Source organism: Bombyx mori, chromosome 22, assembly GCF_030269925.1.
Source record: "Bombyx mori chromosome 22, ASM3026992v2".
NCBI lineage: Eukaryota > Metazoa > Arthropoda > Insecta > Lepidoptera > Bombycidae > Bombyx > Bombyx mori.
This window is the reverse complement of record NC_085128.1, coordinates 7,812,719-7,832,675: the sequence shown is the minus strand read 5'-3', so window position 1 is coordinate 7,832,675 and position 19,957 is coordinate 7,812,719. Positions and strand designations below refer to the sequence as shown.

The following is a 19,957-nucleotide window of genomic DNA, read 5'->3' as shown; positions in this document are numbered from 1 at the left end:
GCGGTTTTTTGATCGCGAGTGCAAAGGGCCGTAGCGTGATCGCCTAGACACTTGACGCATCGGGGGCGCGCGTGACAGTTACGGGAAGAATGCCCGTACAGTTGACAGTTATGGCACTGGCTAGGAGTGCCTTTTTTATGGGGGGCTTCGACGGCGATACCGGAGAGCCTACAGACGGTACGTATGTTAAAAATTTGCTTACCCTCGGGGGTAGGCTGGAGGGCGACTAGAACCATATTATATGGCTCCCTACCGCGGCCGGTGTGCATGCGGTGCACTGAATTTACTGGTAGGCCTTGTTCCAGAAGGTCGGCCTTGACGAGTTCGGCATCCAACTCTTTAGGGATGCCACGTATGACGGCACGAAGTTCGCGCTCCTCCTGGAGCGTATACGTATGGAAACTTATACGCTCCTTACGGAGGTAAGAAGAGAGGGCCCTATGGTCGTCGGGTGTTTGAACCTTAATTTGAATGCCGTTCGCGAGGTTACGGGCATTCGTGAAATTAATATTTTTGGCCTTAAGGGCCAGGGAAACTCGTTCCCAGGCTGCCTTCTCTTGAAGGATTACCGGGGGAGGGGCTTGGATTTTCTTTTGTACTACCGGGCGCGGCGACGGTGTAGCACGGGCAGGGGGAGCAACGGGGGTCGGTGGACGGAGGCGCGATGCGTTCGCGGCTCTGCTTACTTTGGCGGCCGCGGGAGCTCGGGCTTCCGCAGCGCGCCTCTTACCTTTTTGGACTACTGTGAATCCATCAGTCGAGGGGGCGGGGGAAAGATCGACCTCCATGTCCGACTCCGAGTCGGATGAAGAGGAGGGCGCGGGCGACCCGCAGGCGGGCGTTTTAGAGGGCGCGGGGTTGACGGTCGCGACGGAGGCCACGGACAATCGCTCGGGGGCAGAGGACGGCGCGGGCGCGATGGAGGCCGCGGATGAACGCGTGGACGCGACGTGTGCTGCGGATGAGCGCAGGGCTGGAACCGAGACCGCAGCGATCGACGCGGGAGCTTTGCTCGCGAGTATTGGGGACACGGGAGCGGCGGGCGCGACGGAGACCGCTTCTGAGTTCGCGGCGTGATTGGCCTTAAATTCTAAAAATTCGGCCGATAATGTCGGGTACCTCAGACGGAGGAATTCCGCGAACAGATCGATCGTGGACTCCATTGTAACTGTCACGTGCCCAGGGGGGGCTACCCCGGGACTTTAAACACACTCGCCTTACGGCGAGGCCCCAAAACTATAATAATCACGATTAATTACGGCACACAACCGTCCGTTCACAAACGGGCCACTAAGTTGCCGAACGAATTCCAGGAATTTAGGGGTCCGCCCGTTCACAAACGGCGGTGCGACGCAATTAGCACAGGTAGTCACTTCCGAGAAAACACTTGGACGCCAGATGTGCCACGAACCGAGGTCGGGCGATCGAACGAACAATGAGCACGTCAGCTCGCGGCGAGTGCTTGGATCGGAATGGTATTGAGCTCTATGGATAACGGTCACCATTTAGGCGGACTTTAATCTGGGTTGTCTTCGTAAATGATTATTTTATTTTACTATTATCAATAATTACTTTAACTGATGATAAATACAATTAATCTGCTATAAAAAAAAACTTAATTTTGTGAACCATCAAATACTACATTAGCTGTCTGAAAAATATATAAAAAAATGAAGCTACAGATTCCGTTTGGCCAAAGAAAATCTGTATACTTCTTGTTTATATTCGTGTTCTTAGTACGACTGAACAGAAGAACTGAAATAGTAAATTTGTTTTCTATTTGTTAGTGTTTAGAATATGAATATTTGAATATTTATTCGTATTGTATTCCTTCACTAGTGAATTATTTGATTTACTTGAAACGTTCTAAAGTTGTTTCTAGTATTTCACGGAATATTATATCGTGGTAGTTAGTGAAGTTAATCCACGAGATTAAAAAGAAACGTTAAAATGGATTGAACTAGATATACATGTTTTTTAATAGCATGTAGTCAGACGATAATATGCCCCTCTCTAATGGCAAATCGCCATTATTATCATCAAAAAAATTAGCAATTCTAGGAGCATTGCCAAATCTGCTGTCTATAGCTGAGGACTGTCTGCAGTTTATTTGGAGCAAGACCAATTTTGATATTGAAGCAATGATGAATATGCACTTTGATATTTTTTATAAATATAGCAGAATCTAAAGGAAGCTAACAATAATATTGGAGAATGAATTTTTCGCAATCGGAGAAAATTAGATTAATATAGAATATATTTTAATTTATGAACTAAAATAAATAGTCTTGGACCATCGTACATCTGTCTCTCAAGCGAGGATGTACGTAATTAACGCTTTTGCTATAGAACTTGTCGAGAAATAAAGAAGCAAAATATTGTGTATTATATTCTCAAAGACGTAAAGTGGCTTTTCAGGCGCGGGTAGCTGATATAATTAGATGTTGATTTAAATTGCTACATAATTGGAAAAGTTGCTAAGGTACCACAGTGTCAAACTGATTTGCTAGTGGTGTGTGCTTTCGGCATATACTTGAGTACTAACGAGTACCTTTGCAAGAATTAGGATATCTATAAGATCTTGTCCTTTAAAAGTTACACTAAATTTACATACAAGAGCGATATTTATATAAATATGGTCTAGAATATTAGATATTTACGGTTTTTCATACAAAATATCTTCAAGGGACGAAGTGTTAGAGGTATTTGGCTCGCCTTGGTCATCCAGCACTAAGATAAGATAAGACAATAATGTGGTTTGTTATTAAGATTTTCGGTGTATTACCAAAAACGTACAATATGTAGTGCGAGTCTTTTCAACGAATGAGTGTTTTAAGCTGCGTTTGTCTAAGAAAATTTAAGCGGAAAGTGAAGCCTTGAAAGTATGTAGTAATAGAAAGCGGGTTTGATCATTTGGTTCGTTGACTAACCTGATCAAAAACAGTGCCATTAAGGCAGAGGAATTTAATATCCATCGGTTCATCTTGTTGGCCGACTGTGCACACGTGGAACATTTGACACGATGTCTCCAAATCAGCATAGTAACCACCGATTACTTTGCCGGCACACGTAAAGTTCGTCTCGGGTAGGTTATCGAAATCCAAATACTGAAACGAGATGTTAATTAAATTAAACAGATGACGTTATACAAAATATCGAACTGTTTAAAGAACTGATTTTAGGAACCTTGGAAAAAAAATATAGGCTACTTTCATCCTACTTCTGAGTCCGGTCTCCGCTCACGCGAACTCTAGTTCACGCAAGCGTAGTTACGGACGGGAAGCTAGTTATTGAAATGAAACAATTTCATTGCGTTATTAAATTTAGAATCGAAAAAAAAACTTACACCAGGTTGAATGGATCTCGATATCCGGAATTCGTTTTGGAATATAAATATTAACAGCCACAGCCAAACTGAAAACGAGAGAAAAAAGAGTTTTTAAAGATGAGACGAAATGCTTTTCGATAATCTGCTCACATTGTGTTAAAATTATAGTGTCTACGGGTGCCGGTAACCTCTCGTCTCGTCTTAGTACAAAAACTATAATATTGTATAGACATAAATATATGTATATATTTATCGCCAACTATGTTAAACGAACTATGAGCTTGGTCTATGGCTATCGACATTGAGAATGGAGAGCCGTAGTGAAACCACTAATGACAAGAACCCTTTTAAACTTCATTTGATGTAAGCCAATTCATGCAATTCAATGCTTGGAGTATAACTTGGAGTGGGAGGATTTATTCCGAAAATATAGTTAATATACTTGATGACATCTAAATAGTAACATAACCTAGCTGCCTTGCCTATGCCTTTTCAACATAAAATCTTGAAATAATTCAGTAAGTAAAATATCTATTGTGTACCTTGCAGCGCGGAGGCGGAGCGCACCACTAGCGCGCCGCCGCCTGAGATCCGAGCCTGTCGCCGCATCTGAAAAAAAGTCTTTTAAAAATGGTGCTCTAATTATTTTGTGTATATATATATAGCTAACATACATATGACATAACATATAAATATTGGTTTGACCAAATCACCTTTCGAATCACAACGAAATGTAAGAAGAAAAATATATTTTTTTCGAGTTTTAATTTGGCATTTTTTTATTGCTTAGATGGGTGGACGAGCTCACAGCCCACCTGGTGTTAAGTGGTTACTAGAGCCCATAGACATCTACAACGTAAATTCGCTACCCACCTTGAGTTATAAGTTCTAAGGTCTCAGTATAGTTACAACGGCTGTCCCACCCTTCAAACCGAAACGCATTATTGCATCACGGCGAAAATAGGCAGGGCGGTGGTACCTACCCGTACGGACTCACAAGAGATCCTACCGCCAGTAAATTATTTATGTAAATTATTACTGAATAAGGGTCAGATTTCAATGCTAACACATTATTAACTTAAAAGTAGCTACAAATATTTGACTGATACAAAGTTTTAATTGCTTCTTAATAGCTATTGTACATCAAAACGTTGATACATCAACAACAATAGATGGGCTGCGATTCGCCTAAGTCCAAACGCGTAACAATGGAATTTCAACATTCTACAATTAAACATTTACAATGAACTGTTCCGATATGCCTCATCTAAACTTACATAACTATACAATTAAAATTTTCAACGTGAATTGTGCTCTACTTTTTAGGTGCCCACAAAGTGAATAATTAGAGTAAGTGGGTTTTAGAAAGAGGCTTCACTTTTGAATAAATTTTAAAATTCCTTGCAAAATCAACAGTAAAAATTTATTTGTGGGTAGCGTTTTAAGTTAATCTCATTTGGTAAGCTCGAAATCTTCGATGGAATAATTAAATTAAAAAATATGTATACATATACGGTCTTGCTATAAACACATATTCGATTACAAGTTTTGTTCATACCAAGGGACGAAATCACTATTATATTCCTTTTTTTTATATATTATTTAAATTGTATGATATGTGTAAATCTTATCCAATTGTGTGAACAACATAAACAAATAAAAATATTACATTTAATGTACATAAATCATTAACATTTTAAAATATTATGCAAAATAATAATAGGGACTTGGTAAAATAATTTTGACTTAAAAGAAGTGGAATAAAAAAAAGGAATTGAAAAATTATCATTACAATATTCATTACGGGCTCTATTTAGAATGTATATTTTATTAATATAAGGACCAATACAACATAGAAATAGGTAAGCTCTCTTTAATTTAAAAAAAAGAAATTCTTGAAAAAGCTCACAAAGTAATAACAACTATCTATATATTAATACGTGAAGCAAAAACTTTGTATCCCTGTTTACGAAAATCTTGCGGACGGAGGAGTATGAAATTTTCCACACTTATAGAGAATATAGAGAAGAAGTGCACAATGCTAATTTTTTTTTTAAATAATGCATAAAATATACATTAAATCAATAAAGAAAACATTACACACACTACCATGTATTTGACACACAGACACGTATGCACACTATTTATTTATTGTTAAACTTTTGTTTGTTGTAGTTTTAAATATTAATTGTCTATAATAATATTTTTCTAGTGTTGTCTTGACGTTGAAAATACAATCATAATAGTGTACAAACTTACAATTCCAATTAATTATAGTCGAATTTCGACTACTGCGGGACCTCTAGTACAAAGTAATATTTGACAGTGAGAGGTCATTGGCTTTCGTATTCTTAATACTGATCATACAATAACGCTTGATAAATACGAACGCAGAACGTCATTAAGAATACCCTTTCGAATGTGTTAATTGACAGATCAGATTTCTACGAAGCAGACGGCTGGTTGATCGATTAATAATAGAAAGCGGGCAATCTTTTTTATTAATCCCTTTTTGCTAGTAGCACTTACAAGAGCATTACTGTGATGTAATGCACGTTTAATTCGTAACACTGATACGTTTGTTTGTAGCCGACTTAACTATTCGTGCCGACCGAGTATCTAAGAACATTAAATTGTTATTACGAAACCTGAGAAGAGACGTCGAGACTCTTATTCTGGATATTTTTTTAGCTCTTTATTTATGGTTTTAATCTGAAATAATTTTTAGGTTACTTTTAATGTCGATAATGATAAATGACCATATGGCCTGGTGAATCTTGCGGTTAGCATCGCTCATGGATGCTACCAATGTTAGGGACACAAGCCGTTGCCTATTGATAATGGCTCTTATTAAGTCATATTTGAAGAAAGACTTGTGGTGTCTAGGTACTAGCTGAATGTCAAAGCATAGAGTTCATTCCAGAACTAGATAGTACGTGGCAAAAAATACATCTTGGGTATCCCTTGAGACTGTGAGTGTGATGAACGCACTGATTCCAAAAAGTGGTAGGTCTATGTTTCGATATCACCTTGGTATTAAAAAAAGAAGACGCTTGTTTTAAATTAAATTCTCAGTGCACTCCCCAAGAAACAGTTGATAGTCAACCCTGAAAATATTTCCACGAAACCCTTGTTTAACTCGTAATTTAATCATAATACTTTTCGGTAAATGTAGATAGGTATGTATATAGGACCTTTCGGGCTTATATTACATAGGGTATACATTCGTTTCCATGTCGTCGAAATCATTCATGAGCACGCGTTAAGTATGTACTTCGTTAGAAAAATATGTCTGCGAGATTTAAACAACGGTATATTCGTATGGCTTCATACTAGTACATAAAGGTCGTAATTTTGTCATGTCATTATTGTAGGTTTAATGGCTTTAATAATATTCCTGAAAATCTGCCTGTTAAATATTATTTAAAAAAAAATAGGGTACCAAGTTATATACTATTAAATAATATTTGTACCTGATTACGGTTTTCCCAAAGTCGTAAAAACTTCTTAGAAGTTTTCATGAAACAATATTTTGTTATTTAATGTTATATGATTAAAACTGTATCATTGCGTATTGCTCGCTTACATCATGCTCAGTTATATTATCGTGATAATTGTTACACCAAGTGGTCGTTGTATCAGATCTGTTCTAAGGTGCGGTTTTGCTCGTGGTCCAATCGCTCGCAAGCCGTACTAATCTGGGGCACCGACATTATTTGACGTTAAATTGGTAAACAAGTATTTGGTCATGGTATAGTTTATTTATATCGTTAATTCAGAGATATCTCGTTCTTATTATTATTATATCAATCGGTGAACACGTTCAAAGCTTTTTTTTTCATTGCTTATGGGCTCCAGTAGCCAATGACTGGTTCATCTACAACGTAAATGCGCTACCCACCTTGAGATATAAGTTCTAAGGTCTCAGGTATAGTTACAACGGCTGCCCCCCTTCAAACCGAAACGCATGACTGCTTTACTGCAGAAATAGGCAAGGGTGGTGGTACCTACCCGCGCGGACTCACAAGAGGTCCTACCACCAGTAATTATGCAATGCGTAGGTACATATTAACTTAGAAAAATTGGTGCATGCCATAACTCGGGAACTGTCGCATGATTCGATACGAGTGCACCAAAGCGACTTCAAGATACTGATTTAGCTTGAGCGAAACATTGCACTTACGATTGAATGCGACAAGGACAATCCACATTCACGACTATTCTTTTTTTCTCCTACCTACGCCAGAAGTTCGGTTTTCGTCCCGCTGTACAGGGAAGAAAGTCTAACTTTTCTCCCTGAGTACTGACAAGTGCGCATGCGCGTTAGTGTCTACGTCTGCTCTCACGCACCTAAAATTCTCCGCCATTGTTGTGCTCGGGTAATTTGCAATATTGTGCTTAGTGTAATAGTGAAATAAACAAAAGGCAATAAAATTTAATAGTGAAGTATTAAACAAAGATGGGTTCATCAGACAGTTCTTATTCAATTAGTAGTAGTTAATTTAAAAATAAAAAAACAGTTAAATTGTTTTTTTTATAAGATTATTCCTGAGAAAAAAAAAACTTTATATTTCGCGAAATTTCATTGCTTGGAGCAATTGCGGTATTAGTGAATGCAATTTAATATGATTCGTCAACGGTGCATTCTAACGGTCTGTGTGGGTTGACTCTGTTAGCATCGAGTCCAGTATAAGCCGTTATGTCATGATGTATATTGCGGTCGAACAAGAGCCGACACTGCCGACTTATCGTAGCGGTCACTGTGCTAGTCAACACACGAAATAGCCATTAATTTCGGCAAACCATACTAGATTTTCGTGATGATGGTAATCTATTTTAAACGTTATGTTTCGTGAAGGTTGCTTGAAGTTTTTAATAGAAAAGAAATTTACTAATTAGATTTTATTAAATTTTTTTATTGGCCAAGCAGGCAGATGAGCATACGGCCCACCTGATGGTAAGTGGTTACCGTCGCTCATGGACGTCAGCAATGCCAGGGGCAGAGCCAAGCCACTGCCTACCATTAGGTTTTGAATTAGCTTGAGCCCTTTAATGAGGTTTGGAGGTAGCGGGCATTATTTTAATTAAATGTTATAACCGATTTCAAAAGTAGGAGGAGATTATAGATTCGACTGTTTTTTTAAAGTGTGTTCGCCTCAGAACTTTTGCTAGGTGAACCGATTTTGATGATTCTTTTTTATTATTTCAAAGCTGGTGCTCCTCTCTCGTGTGGTGATTGGTTCTCATGTGGTCCCATTTAAATTCTTCAAGATCTGACTTCATTGATGATATTCTCATAGGACCCGATTTTATTTTTTCATAAAATTTTGCATAATAGATTTATTTTGTAAAATAATGAAGTAGGTATTATGTGTAAGTTAAATGAAACAATAATATTAAGTTTCCATGGTATTCTTAATGGAAGTTCGGTGTCATAGGCAGTATTGTACTTTAAATTTGTAGGTATTGAGATCAGGTGAGTGTTACATTGCTGCTTTCAAGACACCTATTACAACCTGTAATCACTTCAAAATGATGCGTTAAACATGATAATATTATATTAAAATGTCTTAACAGAACTGTGTTTGCAATCAAATGATCAAAATCCAGAAAGAGTCGTGACAGAGAACGGAATATAATTGTATTATTCGAGAAGTATTGCGCCATTACGATATTTCATGGATGATGTGTTTATATGGTCGCTTTGTCGTTACCAAAAAATCGGTCTGTTAGCTGTCTTAATAATTGGAGCTCGTATTATTACGAAATGAGCTAAGCTTATAAGGAATAAACATGAATAAGTTGGCCAGAGACAGATCATGTGATAGATACACGTAGCAAAACTGTGAACAATAGGTCGCCCACAAAAGACAATTAAGTTAATAATTGCGACCTATGTCGACACGCGTGGCAAGCATTATTGCACCATATTAGGACCCTTTAACTACCGGTTACGTACTAAATCCTGTCTGATTCACGGACTGATTATCCTTATCAATTACTTAGTGTTGTCCCGCCTACACAGCGTATAGCTCATTCAATTGTTGAATAAGTTTGGAGGTGGGTTATTTGTTAAACTCATCTTGAATGTGTCAGCACGAATGTTTCGAAACCTCTTCCAAAGATCAGGTCACTTGAACACGACTTGATTGTATGGTCGAGTTTTTTTTTTGTAAAATTTCGTAAAATTTTGAAAATAAAAATTAAACGTCGGAAATTATTCCTAAGGCTTCAGGCATCGAAGACAGCTTTGCTTTAAAGTTATGCTATCTAAATGTTTCGAAAAATTCCTTGCAGTATATCATGAGGTACAAAGAATTAAGAATTAAATTTGATAAAATTAGATCCAGGACGAAATTCTGACATTCCATTAGAATCTGGAGAAAATATTCAAGAAACTAGATATGATGAACCATTCATTAAAAATGAAAGTTTCAAACGTCTAATTGAGCATAAAATATTTAATATAACATTCAAAAAGGTTAAATCCGGCTACTGCAGGAAATAATTAAATGAAGGGCAAAGAGCAGATTAAGTAATTAAAATAGCTATTATGTTTGTGAAATTAACAAACGACTCCATTGTTTTCTGTCAATTACCCAGTGAGAAGGCTGTTGACCCGAAACGAGGCAGCAAATAGTGCGTATCCCGGCAGCAAATAGAAAACACGCACAGGGAATGAACGGGAACATTTGCGTGGAGTATTTACTTAGTCATGTCCAACGTCTTAAGTAATAAGCTGAAGCGTTTAATGTGCAATTGAGCAATAATAATAACTATTTTATCTTGAAAATTTTATATCTTGTCTTGATATGTAGATAAGTAAATTTGAATTTAAAAAAATCAAACTAGACATCTACAAGTGGAAAAATCTTTTTATATTAAAATGCTATACGTGCCTAATCGCAACGCAAGGTATTTATTCAGAAAGTCTGACTCCGTCGCACATTGTCGCATTCCACGACGTTTCCTGTGCCATTCATATTTTTTCTTATTGTTTATTCGCCAATTACGATGATGAATGAATTTTTAATAGAATAATTACGAAGGAAACTGGCCTTGTCCCATCGAATACGTTTTTTTGTGACACGTACATAACATTCGCGTAATGAATAGATCCTGTTGACGAATCGAGCGGAGATTTGTAACTACTTTTCCTGTTACTAGCAGTGGTTCGAGCTGGCTGATATTTCGAGTATATCTAAACCTTGTTTTCGAAGCCATTTTCATTAGAAGGAGCACTAAGCGCTGCGCTGTTATATAATCCAGTTCTTTTTAAAAAGTTTGTTTTGTCAAACGACATTATGAGTATCTTGACTGTACCTACTTTATTGCAGACCCATCTGGCATTTAAATTCTGGCCATAACAGCGCCGTTCCCATGCGTTTGAAGTCGTTTATGTAATACTTTAGGTGGCCGCGTCACCTGGAGACATTTGACCTTACTGAGCAATACTAGACAAGTTGCACGGATGTCCCTGCATTATTATTCACGTTTATAGACGCGATACTAGAGAACACAGCGTTCGCATTGTCATGATAATGTTCTTATTTAGTGCTGGTGGTCTAGCGATGGACATGTCGGGTATTTAGGCTGCCAACGAATAGGTACAGAAAAAAAAATGTCCGAGCTTGTCTGAACGAGATTAGTTTTCAATAACAGTCTCGAAAGAAACATGTGAAAGTATAGGACTGGGTCCAGGTAGATCAATCAATAGATATTCTTGTTGTTATCAATTAAAATGGAGACGGCCGATTAACAGAACAGTTGTTATTGGTACTTTTCTTTACCATCAGTGTCAGATAACCGGACTAGTTGTGATTCGTTTATTTGATGATAATTACAATAAGGATTTATTATTGTGCTTTAAATATTTTTTTTACTACTTTCTTCCCGAAGAGTTCCTACGCAGTAGTTTACATCAACTTCCTACGTTTACGTATGCACATAGGCGGAAACATTTCCTTAAAACTTCATATACTTTATGAGCTAAATATAAAGTTTTGTAGAAGTAAGATTTTAATAATTTTAAACATTAAAAGCGATTGTCTTGTGGTTTTCACACATTCTAACTAGAACTACAGGATTAGTTACAAAACACATTGACCTCAGAATTTAATTTATTATTATAGGTAACCTACTGATCAGCGATGTTCGAGATCACAATATTTAATTTTAAAATGTCATTCCGACGATCGATTCAAATTCCAAATTGACATAATGATGTAACGTTTTTTTATTTTCTTTGTCATTGTGAGTAGTTTTAATTGTGCGATGAATATATTATATTTTTTAGGTTCTGTAACCAAGTATAATAAAATTGTATATTATATACATAATTTCCTTTTGTTGCGTATGTCATAGTTATGACACATGTGTATTTTAGACTGTGATGTCATATTATTTAGATTTTTTTATTGCTTAGATGGGCGGACGAGCTCACAGCCCACCTGATGTTAAGTGGTTATTGGAGCCCATAGACATTTACAACGTAAATGCGCCACCCACCTTGAGATATAAGTTCTAAGGTCTCAGTATAGTTACAACGGCTGCCCCACCCTTCAAACCGAAACGTACGGTTTGAAGGGCATCGCCCTTGCCTATTTCTGCTTCACGGCAGAAATAGGCAAGGCGGTGGTACCTACCCGTCCGGACTCACAAGAGGTCCCACCACCGGTAAAAAATATATGATAAAAGATATGTACAATAAAGAAATAAATCACTTTTAGTTTAACCACCACGGAATACTTATGTATATGCGTCACTATGCGCAACACGCTCTAACCACTTCTTTTTTTTTTGTAAATTTACCATTCAGCATGGCGCTCATGGTTGGTCTGAGGATGCCATTCTCACGACCTTTTAGTTTGGTGGCCGTACGTAAATGTGATTAATTTTAAATTTACTTGCTTGCTTCCGACAATTCTGAAGATTTTTCATCGGTTTGGTATTTGATAACACTCACTATTGGCCTTCGATAATTTAAATTCGAGAGGCTTATACTCGTATCGTAGGTGATTTTTTGACCCGCCAAATGTTAAGTAAAATATAATAAATACTAGAGCTATCTTTTTTTTTATTTTTATTTTTATTGCTTTTGATAGGCATACGAGCTTACGGCTCATCTGATGGGAAATGATAACCGTCGCCCATAGACATCCAAACGACATCAGTGACTCAGATGCGCTGCCTATCCTGGCCTGGATGGGCAGCCTTATGTATGTTACACCGGCTATCCTGTCCTTCAGACCGGAACACAGTATTACTGTTTTGCGGCAGAAATAGACAGGACGGTGGTACCAACCCGGGCGGGCTTCTACACAGAACCCTACCACCAGTTAAAATTTCTATCTAAAATCTATTCGTACATGTAGCTGAGTGATGATATTTTGGCGGTAATGATAAAGGGAAGATCTTTCACAGAGCGGGTGAAATTGCTTGGTAGACGGTCGGTTATAACGTTGTTGTTCAGAAATAGTATATGATAGTTTATGACAAAATGTCGTTAGTGCGATTCAGGTATTTGTTAATTATATTCTTTACCTACATAATTATTTTTCAACTTACGCTTTTAAAACCATAATGACGGTTTCAGATCCTAACTTTCGTCGCCCGAAAAATAGTACGAATTATATTCTGTTCTAATACAATATTAAAATTTTGGGTTCAAATATCTCAGGGCTTAAATTATATGTTTTCTTTTTTATTATTTTTATTCGTTCCCTCATTTTAAAGGATCGTGACTCTTCTGTAGTATTCTTACTGTTTCTCTCCAAGCATTTTTGTCTGTTGCCTGGCAGAGATCTCACCTTTCTTTAAGTCAATAATTAGTGAAAGATGTTATATGACCATTAGTGGGTTTTACTGCCGTGTTCTCACGTTCATTATCTCATTCTCAGGCCAGACCAATGACATCACATTATTTAAATTTTATTTATGGGATGCTATTGAGATGATGATAATTAAGCTTAAATATACGAATTACTCTCAAATATTCATGAATTTCTTTCTTTTTATCGAAATATGTTTTTCTTTTTGAATTTTTAGCCCTAAATTCGGTCGGTACAAGAAGTGTTCATGTTGTAATTTGACTAGTTTTGTAATTTTGTGTCTGACGTAAACTCTTGAGGTTCTAGGTACATAATGATTATGATAATCATGCCAGTTATGATTAGAATTATCAGGAGGATATAGCTGTCCTAACATGTTACTTGTTTGACGGAATCTAAGTTGCTTTTCCAATACCTATACTAAACTTATAACCAAAAGAAATTGGTTAAGCCATTGGTTAAGAAATTGGTTAGCCTTTAAAAAATTTGTTGCCTTTTTTAATCTGTATCATGGTTTAACTTTAGTAAGAAGTGGAGCAAAGTTTTCACTTAACCAAGGAGTGTGTAATGATTCTTGTGTAATTCGTGTTATGTTGGAAAGTTTACGGATGGGCAGACAACTCGCTACGTGATGTTCGTAGATGAGGCAAACTTCCGTGGTAAGACTCTTCGCATCTTATAAGCACGACTGACGATTGCGAACCCACGATAATACCTCTATTTCTAGTTTCATTTATTTAAAAACGGAATTAAAATCCATTTTGTGCATTTAGACAGTAAGGACAGTAGGAACTACTTTGAAAGGTCGTCTGTTTTTTCTCGTGACCAGGTGTGAAATCGTTATTTCTATGTATTATTTATTCTACAAGGTACAAGAGATTAGAAATCGGAGCTACATTCAATACTTCCTCTTCATCATTTCACAGTAGTAGTTTGTTCACTTTGGGCAAAAGGTTAGGTACTGTTAACACCTTGTGGACAAACGTGGAGGCTCAAGAATAAGTTGTGATACGGTTCTGATCTTTGTTGTTATGACAAAGAGAAACCGGGTGATAGAAGGTAATCTGTGCCGAAGGTCTATGATCGATCTATGGTAAGGCCTAGCGAAGTATTTTAGGTATCACGAGAGGACCTAAGAAGACGAGGAGGCTTCGCTTAGGCAGAATCTCGTTTATTTTAAGAGTTCTGTGTCCAATTTCAAGATGCAAAGTCGTTATTTATTATATCAAATAATTATTTATTTACCTTTATGAGCCCCGATTACAAAAGTTCTTCGTAGCTTAAAATTGGATTGTGAACAATATTACTTATACTCTATTCCAATTACGAAGTCCTTTTTGATACTTCTTAGACCGTAACTCTTCACGTTTCGCATAATTCGAAATAATATCAACTTTTTTTGACGACGATTTTAAACATCATTAAAAAAATACACAATCAATTTAAATCAAGATACAATTAATTCACACACACAATAACATAATTATAACATCTGCCTTGTGAGACTTCTTATTTGGAATAGAGTATAATTGATTTCCACAATCGGGAAAGTAATAAGCAGTTTGCTCAATTCTCCTAAGAAAGTGTACGAAAGTTATACAAATATTTATTTAGGTCGTTTATGTGAGTTTAGAGAATTAACCGTGTCTAATGTGTTTGAACGGCAACAGTAATACTGTTTCTACAGTTAAACTTTATCAAAAAGTGTTATAGCTATGGAATGCATAGCCGTATTCAAACACAGCGTACCATAACAGAGGTAAAGTGACTTAAAATATACGTATACAACTTTTATAATATATAAAATTTTTTACTAAAATTGCAAATTTTTATTTGTATAAGAAAAAAGATATAATATATATTTTATTTGCTTAGGCATCACATTATTTTTTCTGTTGAAAGTTGAAATTATTTTACGATGCCAGTGCATATTAGAAAACTAGCTTCACTTTCTTGGAGATGACATTCTTGTGAGTCATTAACTGAATGCAAATAATGTGTAGGAATATGCGTGGCGTGTGCACCGCCTGCGAATCATTGTTTCAAGCCAAGGGCGCCGGTTATATTTTCCATACCTTATTCTAATCTTCAAGGTCATTTTCCATACTATGCAGATAAACACACAGATTACAGTAACTTGAATGTTTTGAGGAGAGCAATTAAAGGTGACGAAATCAAGTTTTGGGCAACGTTTAATCGCAATTTAATTTGGTTTTATTGTAGATAGAAATCGTAACGCCATGCAAACCTGTATTTGTTTTAAAAAAAAAATCGATATTTCGTAAATACTTTTAATCGCACTCGAACAATTCAATATTTATTATTATCGATATATTAATGACTTCTATAAAAGGTGTACTTTTAAGTGTTTTTCCATTTACGTATAAAATCCGCGAACAACTGTACAGAATGCATACTGTTCAACAATTAGGATAAAGCCAAGGTGGACAGCTCTCGGAGAGCAGGTGGCTAGTATTGGGACAGGGCGGCCGTTGGCGACGCGTGACGGTGCAGACCGGGCGCCGCGTTGCGCAACAAAACGCACACAACCCGCTTTTACTCGTTGCTCGTTTACATCGAACGCCTCAATTACGTAAAACTGTATCAAATATTGTATCCACGTACTGTGTTCGGTATTTATTTGCAACAACTTTGTGTTACTAAACGGCTGTCGAGAAAAACGAATAATCGATGTCTAATTAGCTGGTTAGTACTCGAATTGCTTGTGTAATTAATATCGGAATTAGCAATGTCGCAACGTAGCTTTGAAATGTTTTATGCTTTCCACAAATGTATGTTGCGGTAAGTTCGTATCTATTTTTGTAAAAATAATTCTAAATTAAAAAAGAGTCACGGGTCGCTGATAACGCTAAATGAATAAATAATTTTTACACCATTCCAGTTTTTTTAAATACGCGTTGTTACTGCAAACGAAGTTGGACATGAACAAGGTATATAGATGACTTAAAAAAGGTTGCAGCTACGTGGTTGAAGACACGCAGGTAGCGTGTCAGTGGATTAATCCTTTTGATATAATACGACATTTTTTATTATTAAATTCTACGTTGGATGCTTTTTCAAACAGTGAAAACTGTTTTTCTAACATCGAAGGTAATTAAGTCTGCGGACCAATTGAGGTAACTCGTTCAACGATACGTGCTTTAACACAATGCAAAAAGAGCTATTCTTAATTCATCATCTTTGTAATTTTTCATACAGAAAAGTTTTCTCGCACATTATGTTTATCCATTGGCAAATGTGCGTTATTCAAACGTATTTCCTTTTTTTATCTTCTGATATTAGGCCTTTACCTATGAAACTGCTGTTAAGTATATACAGAAGTGTACACTATTTTGTATTACGGTAATGTGGCTCAAAATCGCTTCGTTTCTGTGTCTGTTAAGCAAAGCAAAGATACCTTAACACGTCTGTCGCGCTGGCGATCGGTTAGTTCATGCGGCATTAGTTCGGCACCCACTTCTAAAGTTTTTACCTTGTCAATCCGACGCAAATAGACCAATATTATTAAATAGAACCAATATTGGGGATTAATAATAACAATTGAAAAATTCTAAATATAAACAGTAATAGATTAGAATTAGCATTTTGCAACTTTATATTTGAAGTTATAAATCTAAGTCGGTCGATGAATATACGCCTGCGTCAATAAACTGGAGGCTACTTATGCAAGGCAACGTAACTTTTACTTTCAACGTAACTCGAAGAATTAGAATTAAAGAAAAAAAAACAAATTTTTGTTTGACCACCGACTATGATACGATTTTTTATGGTTCTACGTTACATTTGAAGTTGGAATGGTTATTTAGCTTTGTTGAATACTAGTGTTATGTTTTTATTAAAGATATTGATGCAATGGCACTTTCAAGTATTGACAAATTATTTGTACATTATATATTTTTAATCGACCTACGATTATTTTTATAGCCCATACTAATCCAAATTATTTGCATTTTGAAGCACGTCTGGCAGATCCCCAATAAAATTAAGTACACATTTCGCGATAAATATAGAATAAAATGAGACATTTCAAGTTCATTATGATGGTCATTACGCCGGTCTTGTTATCAGAGTACCACACTATTAGTCTTTAACCATCGAAATTCTTGTGGAAATGCGTCAAAAATATATAAAAATTCCACATCCGACATTCCCGAGCTAGGTTTTGTCATGTGTATGTGTAAAAAAAATCTAACATTGAAAAAAAAAAAAAAAAACAATATGCCCGCTGAGTTTCTTGCCGTTCTTCTCAGGACGCAGGTTAGTTTTTGTGAATTGGCGGTAGTTCTTTTTGACGTTCAACAAGTATGTACTTTCATTTATGTTGAATATATTTTTTTTGATTTGATTTGATTTGATTTGTATCCATAATTAAAATACGTATGAGATTAGTACACCTAGTACTGAATACTAAATAATGTTCACAAATACTAATTGCGACCAGGATCGGACCCAGATCCGTGGTAAAGCATTCAGCGTCATTTATAACTAGACCATCGACGTGATAAAAACAATTCGAAATAATCGAAACGCGTGACCTTGTTGCTTACGCACTATGAACATTTGAATCAATATTCAACACAATAAATTCCATAATATTGTATGGTGCCTTTTCCGTCATATATAGCCATATTTATCGCACCCATAATAAATTGAAAGCCTTTTTGACATTACTACATACACAATATTTAATCATTATTATCCAAATACAAAGACACAAAAAATCATTGAATATTAATCATCATCATCAGCCTTTATCTGTCCACTGGACATAGGCCTTCCCCAATGCCTTCCACATAATGCGATCCTCCGCCTCCCGCATCCAACGACTTCCCGCCGTGCGCACTAAGTCGTCAGTCCACCTGGTTGGAAGACGCCCCACGCTCCTGGTACCCCTGGTACATTGAATATTAAATATTTATAAAAATCAAATATTCATAATAGTGTTTTCTCTACATTAAGCAAACGTTTACTTCTGACTAGTTGTCTTGTCCTTGACATTTGGCCGTTTCTCGTGTCATCTAGCTTCATCTCTGCAACCTTTAACTTTACACCTTCAGTATTAAATACACGTAAATAGGGGATATACTAATTGTGTATCATTAATCATAATTCGATAAAGTTTAATTTAATGTGCTTAAAGTTATGTTACGGAATAATTTGAAAAAGAAAAATTATATCTACGGCGGATAATTTGTAATCGTCAATTCTTTAATTGTTAAATAGATTTTTATCTTTATCAGTTCAATCAGACGTTAAGTACACAATGAAGTCTAAGGTTTCTATAAAATGCTGTTGTCCACTTTCAAAGAAGGGGTAATAGTCTCAGTTTCTTTAGACTAGGAATTCCCAAACATTTTCAGGAAAGGGGCTTCTTCTCCAAAATTTATTGAAACCTCAGACTCTCATAGCCAAATTACTCTAAAAATCTAATTTCTAGCTTTTCCCTATTAAGATAAAATTCTTAATAATTTAAAACTTTGCGGTTGGTTAACTTATCATATGTGTAAGGGACCCGTTTAGGAATCTCTGCTTTAGACGAATGCTTGTTTATTCACTATGATTACACGGCTCCATCTAGGTTTTAAAAAAAAAAAAGATTGTAACTATTTAAGTGAACTTACTAGCAAAGATATAGAGAAAAACTCGATATCTAGCACAGAAAGTATTGCTTAGTTTGTACTCATTCTATAGTTTAACAAAAACTAGCCTAATGCGTGATTTCTAAAAAAAAAAACTCGCAATATCAAGATATATTTACATTATGTAATCATTTAAGAAAATGTTAATACGCTATATATGTACGTCGACTAAGGACGGTCAACAGCACCCGTGGAACCGCGTCGGTGTGAGTTCCGGTTGCCGGTACAATGTGTCTAGTCAAGGTCGATGTTATCCCAGCCGTCAATCGTTTCCCTGCAAACGGCTACGATACAATATGCTTTATTTAACTTCAAAACATCTGGTTAGTGATGATGTCTTTTGTAGTTTATTTTTTCCTTCTGAACAACTCGTCACTGGAACAGGATTTATCGCTCTTTCCTGGATGGGCTGTGATCGTCCACTATCATCATCTCAGTTAATAGCTGTCCACTGTTGAACATAGGCCTCTCCAATTGATCACCAGTGCGGTCGTTGCCACTTGCATTCGACGTGACCCAGCGATTTTCTCTAGGCCATCGGTTCATTTCGTAGGTGGCCGTCCTACGCTGCGCTTTTCTGAGATTGTTTTTTGCCAAGTACTATCTATTATGACGTGTAGTTGTTAGTTATTAGTGGCAACCAGAGGCTTGATTAGACACTGTCCTTGAAAGTTCTGCCTTAGATAATAATAAAATGTTCAAGGAACACAAGACGAAAATCAAATTTAGTTTTGTTTAATTTTAATCCAATTTTGATACAGTTAATTGAGCTTTACTTTTTATATCGTACCGCTATCAGGTTAGAGAAAGCTTTTACTGGAAGTAGGTAACTAGGTTGTAAGTCTTGACTAATTACAGTACAGTTATTACGTGACGTATTTTCCTAATTTATTCATTTCGACAGGCTTAAGTAAATAATTGTACATTTAACTGGAATGTAATGAGATTTTCTATTAACTCTTGCTATAAAAATGTCTTGTTTTTGTGCTTTTTTTGTCGTTATTATTGACGATAATTTGTCAGATATTTGTTAATTGAATCAATATGTTTTTTCGAAATAGTTAGATCTCGGAGTGAAGATGCTTTTTAATCCAGGTGAAAGCTTTGAAAGGAGGCTTTGATTTAGAAGATATATGACA

The 19,957-nt window shown here is 36.3% G+C and overlaps 1 protein-coding gene across 2 annotated transcripts in view; it reads right to left on the bottom strand.

Moving 5' to 3' along the window:
- The window catches only part of LOC101738097 (mucin-2), a 48,040-nt gene that overhangs the window by 6,413 nt on the left and 21,670 nt on the right, over positions 1–19,957 (bottom strand). For both annotated transcript variants that reach the window (XM_004931869.5, XM_021351783.3), the window contains 3 exons: positions 3,871–3,937; positions 3,347–3,414; positions 2,931–3,107 (listed from right to left, as the gene is read on the bottom strand). In XM_004931869.5, coding sequence (XP_004931926.1) covers positions 2,931–3,107; positions 3,347–3,414; positions 3,871–3,937 — 312 coding nt within the window. The remainder of the gene's footprint in view (positions 1–2,930; positions 3,108–3,346; positions 3,415–3,870; positions 3,938–19,957) is intronic.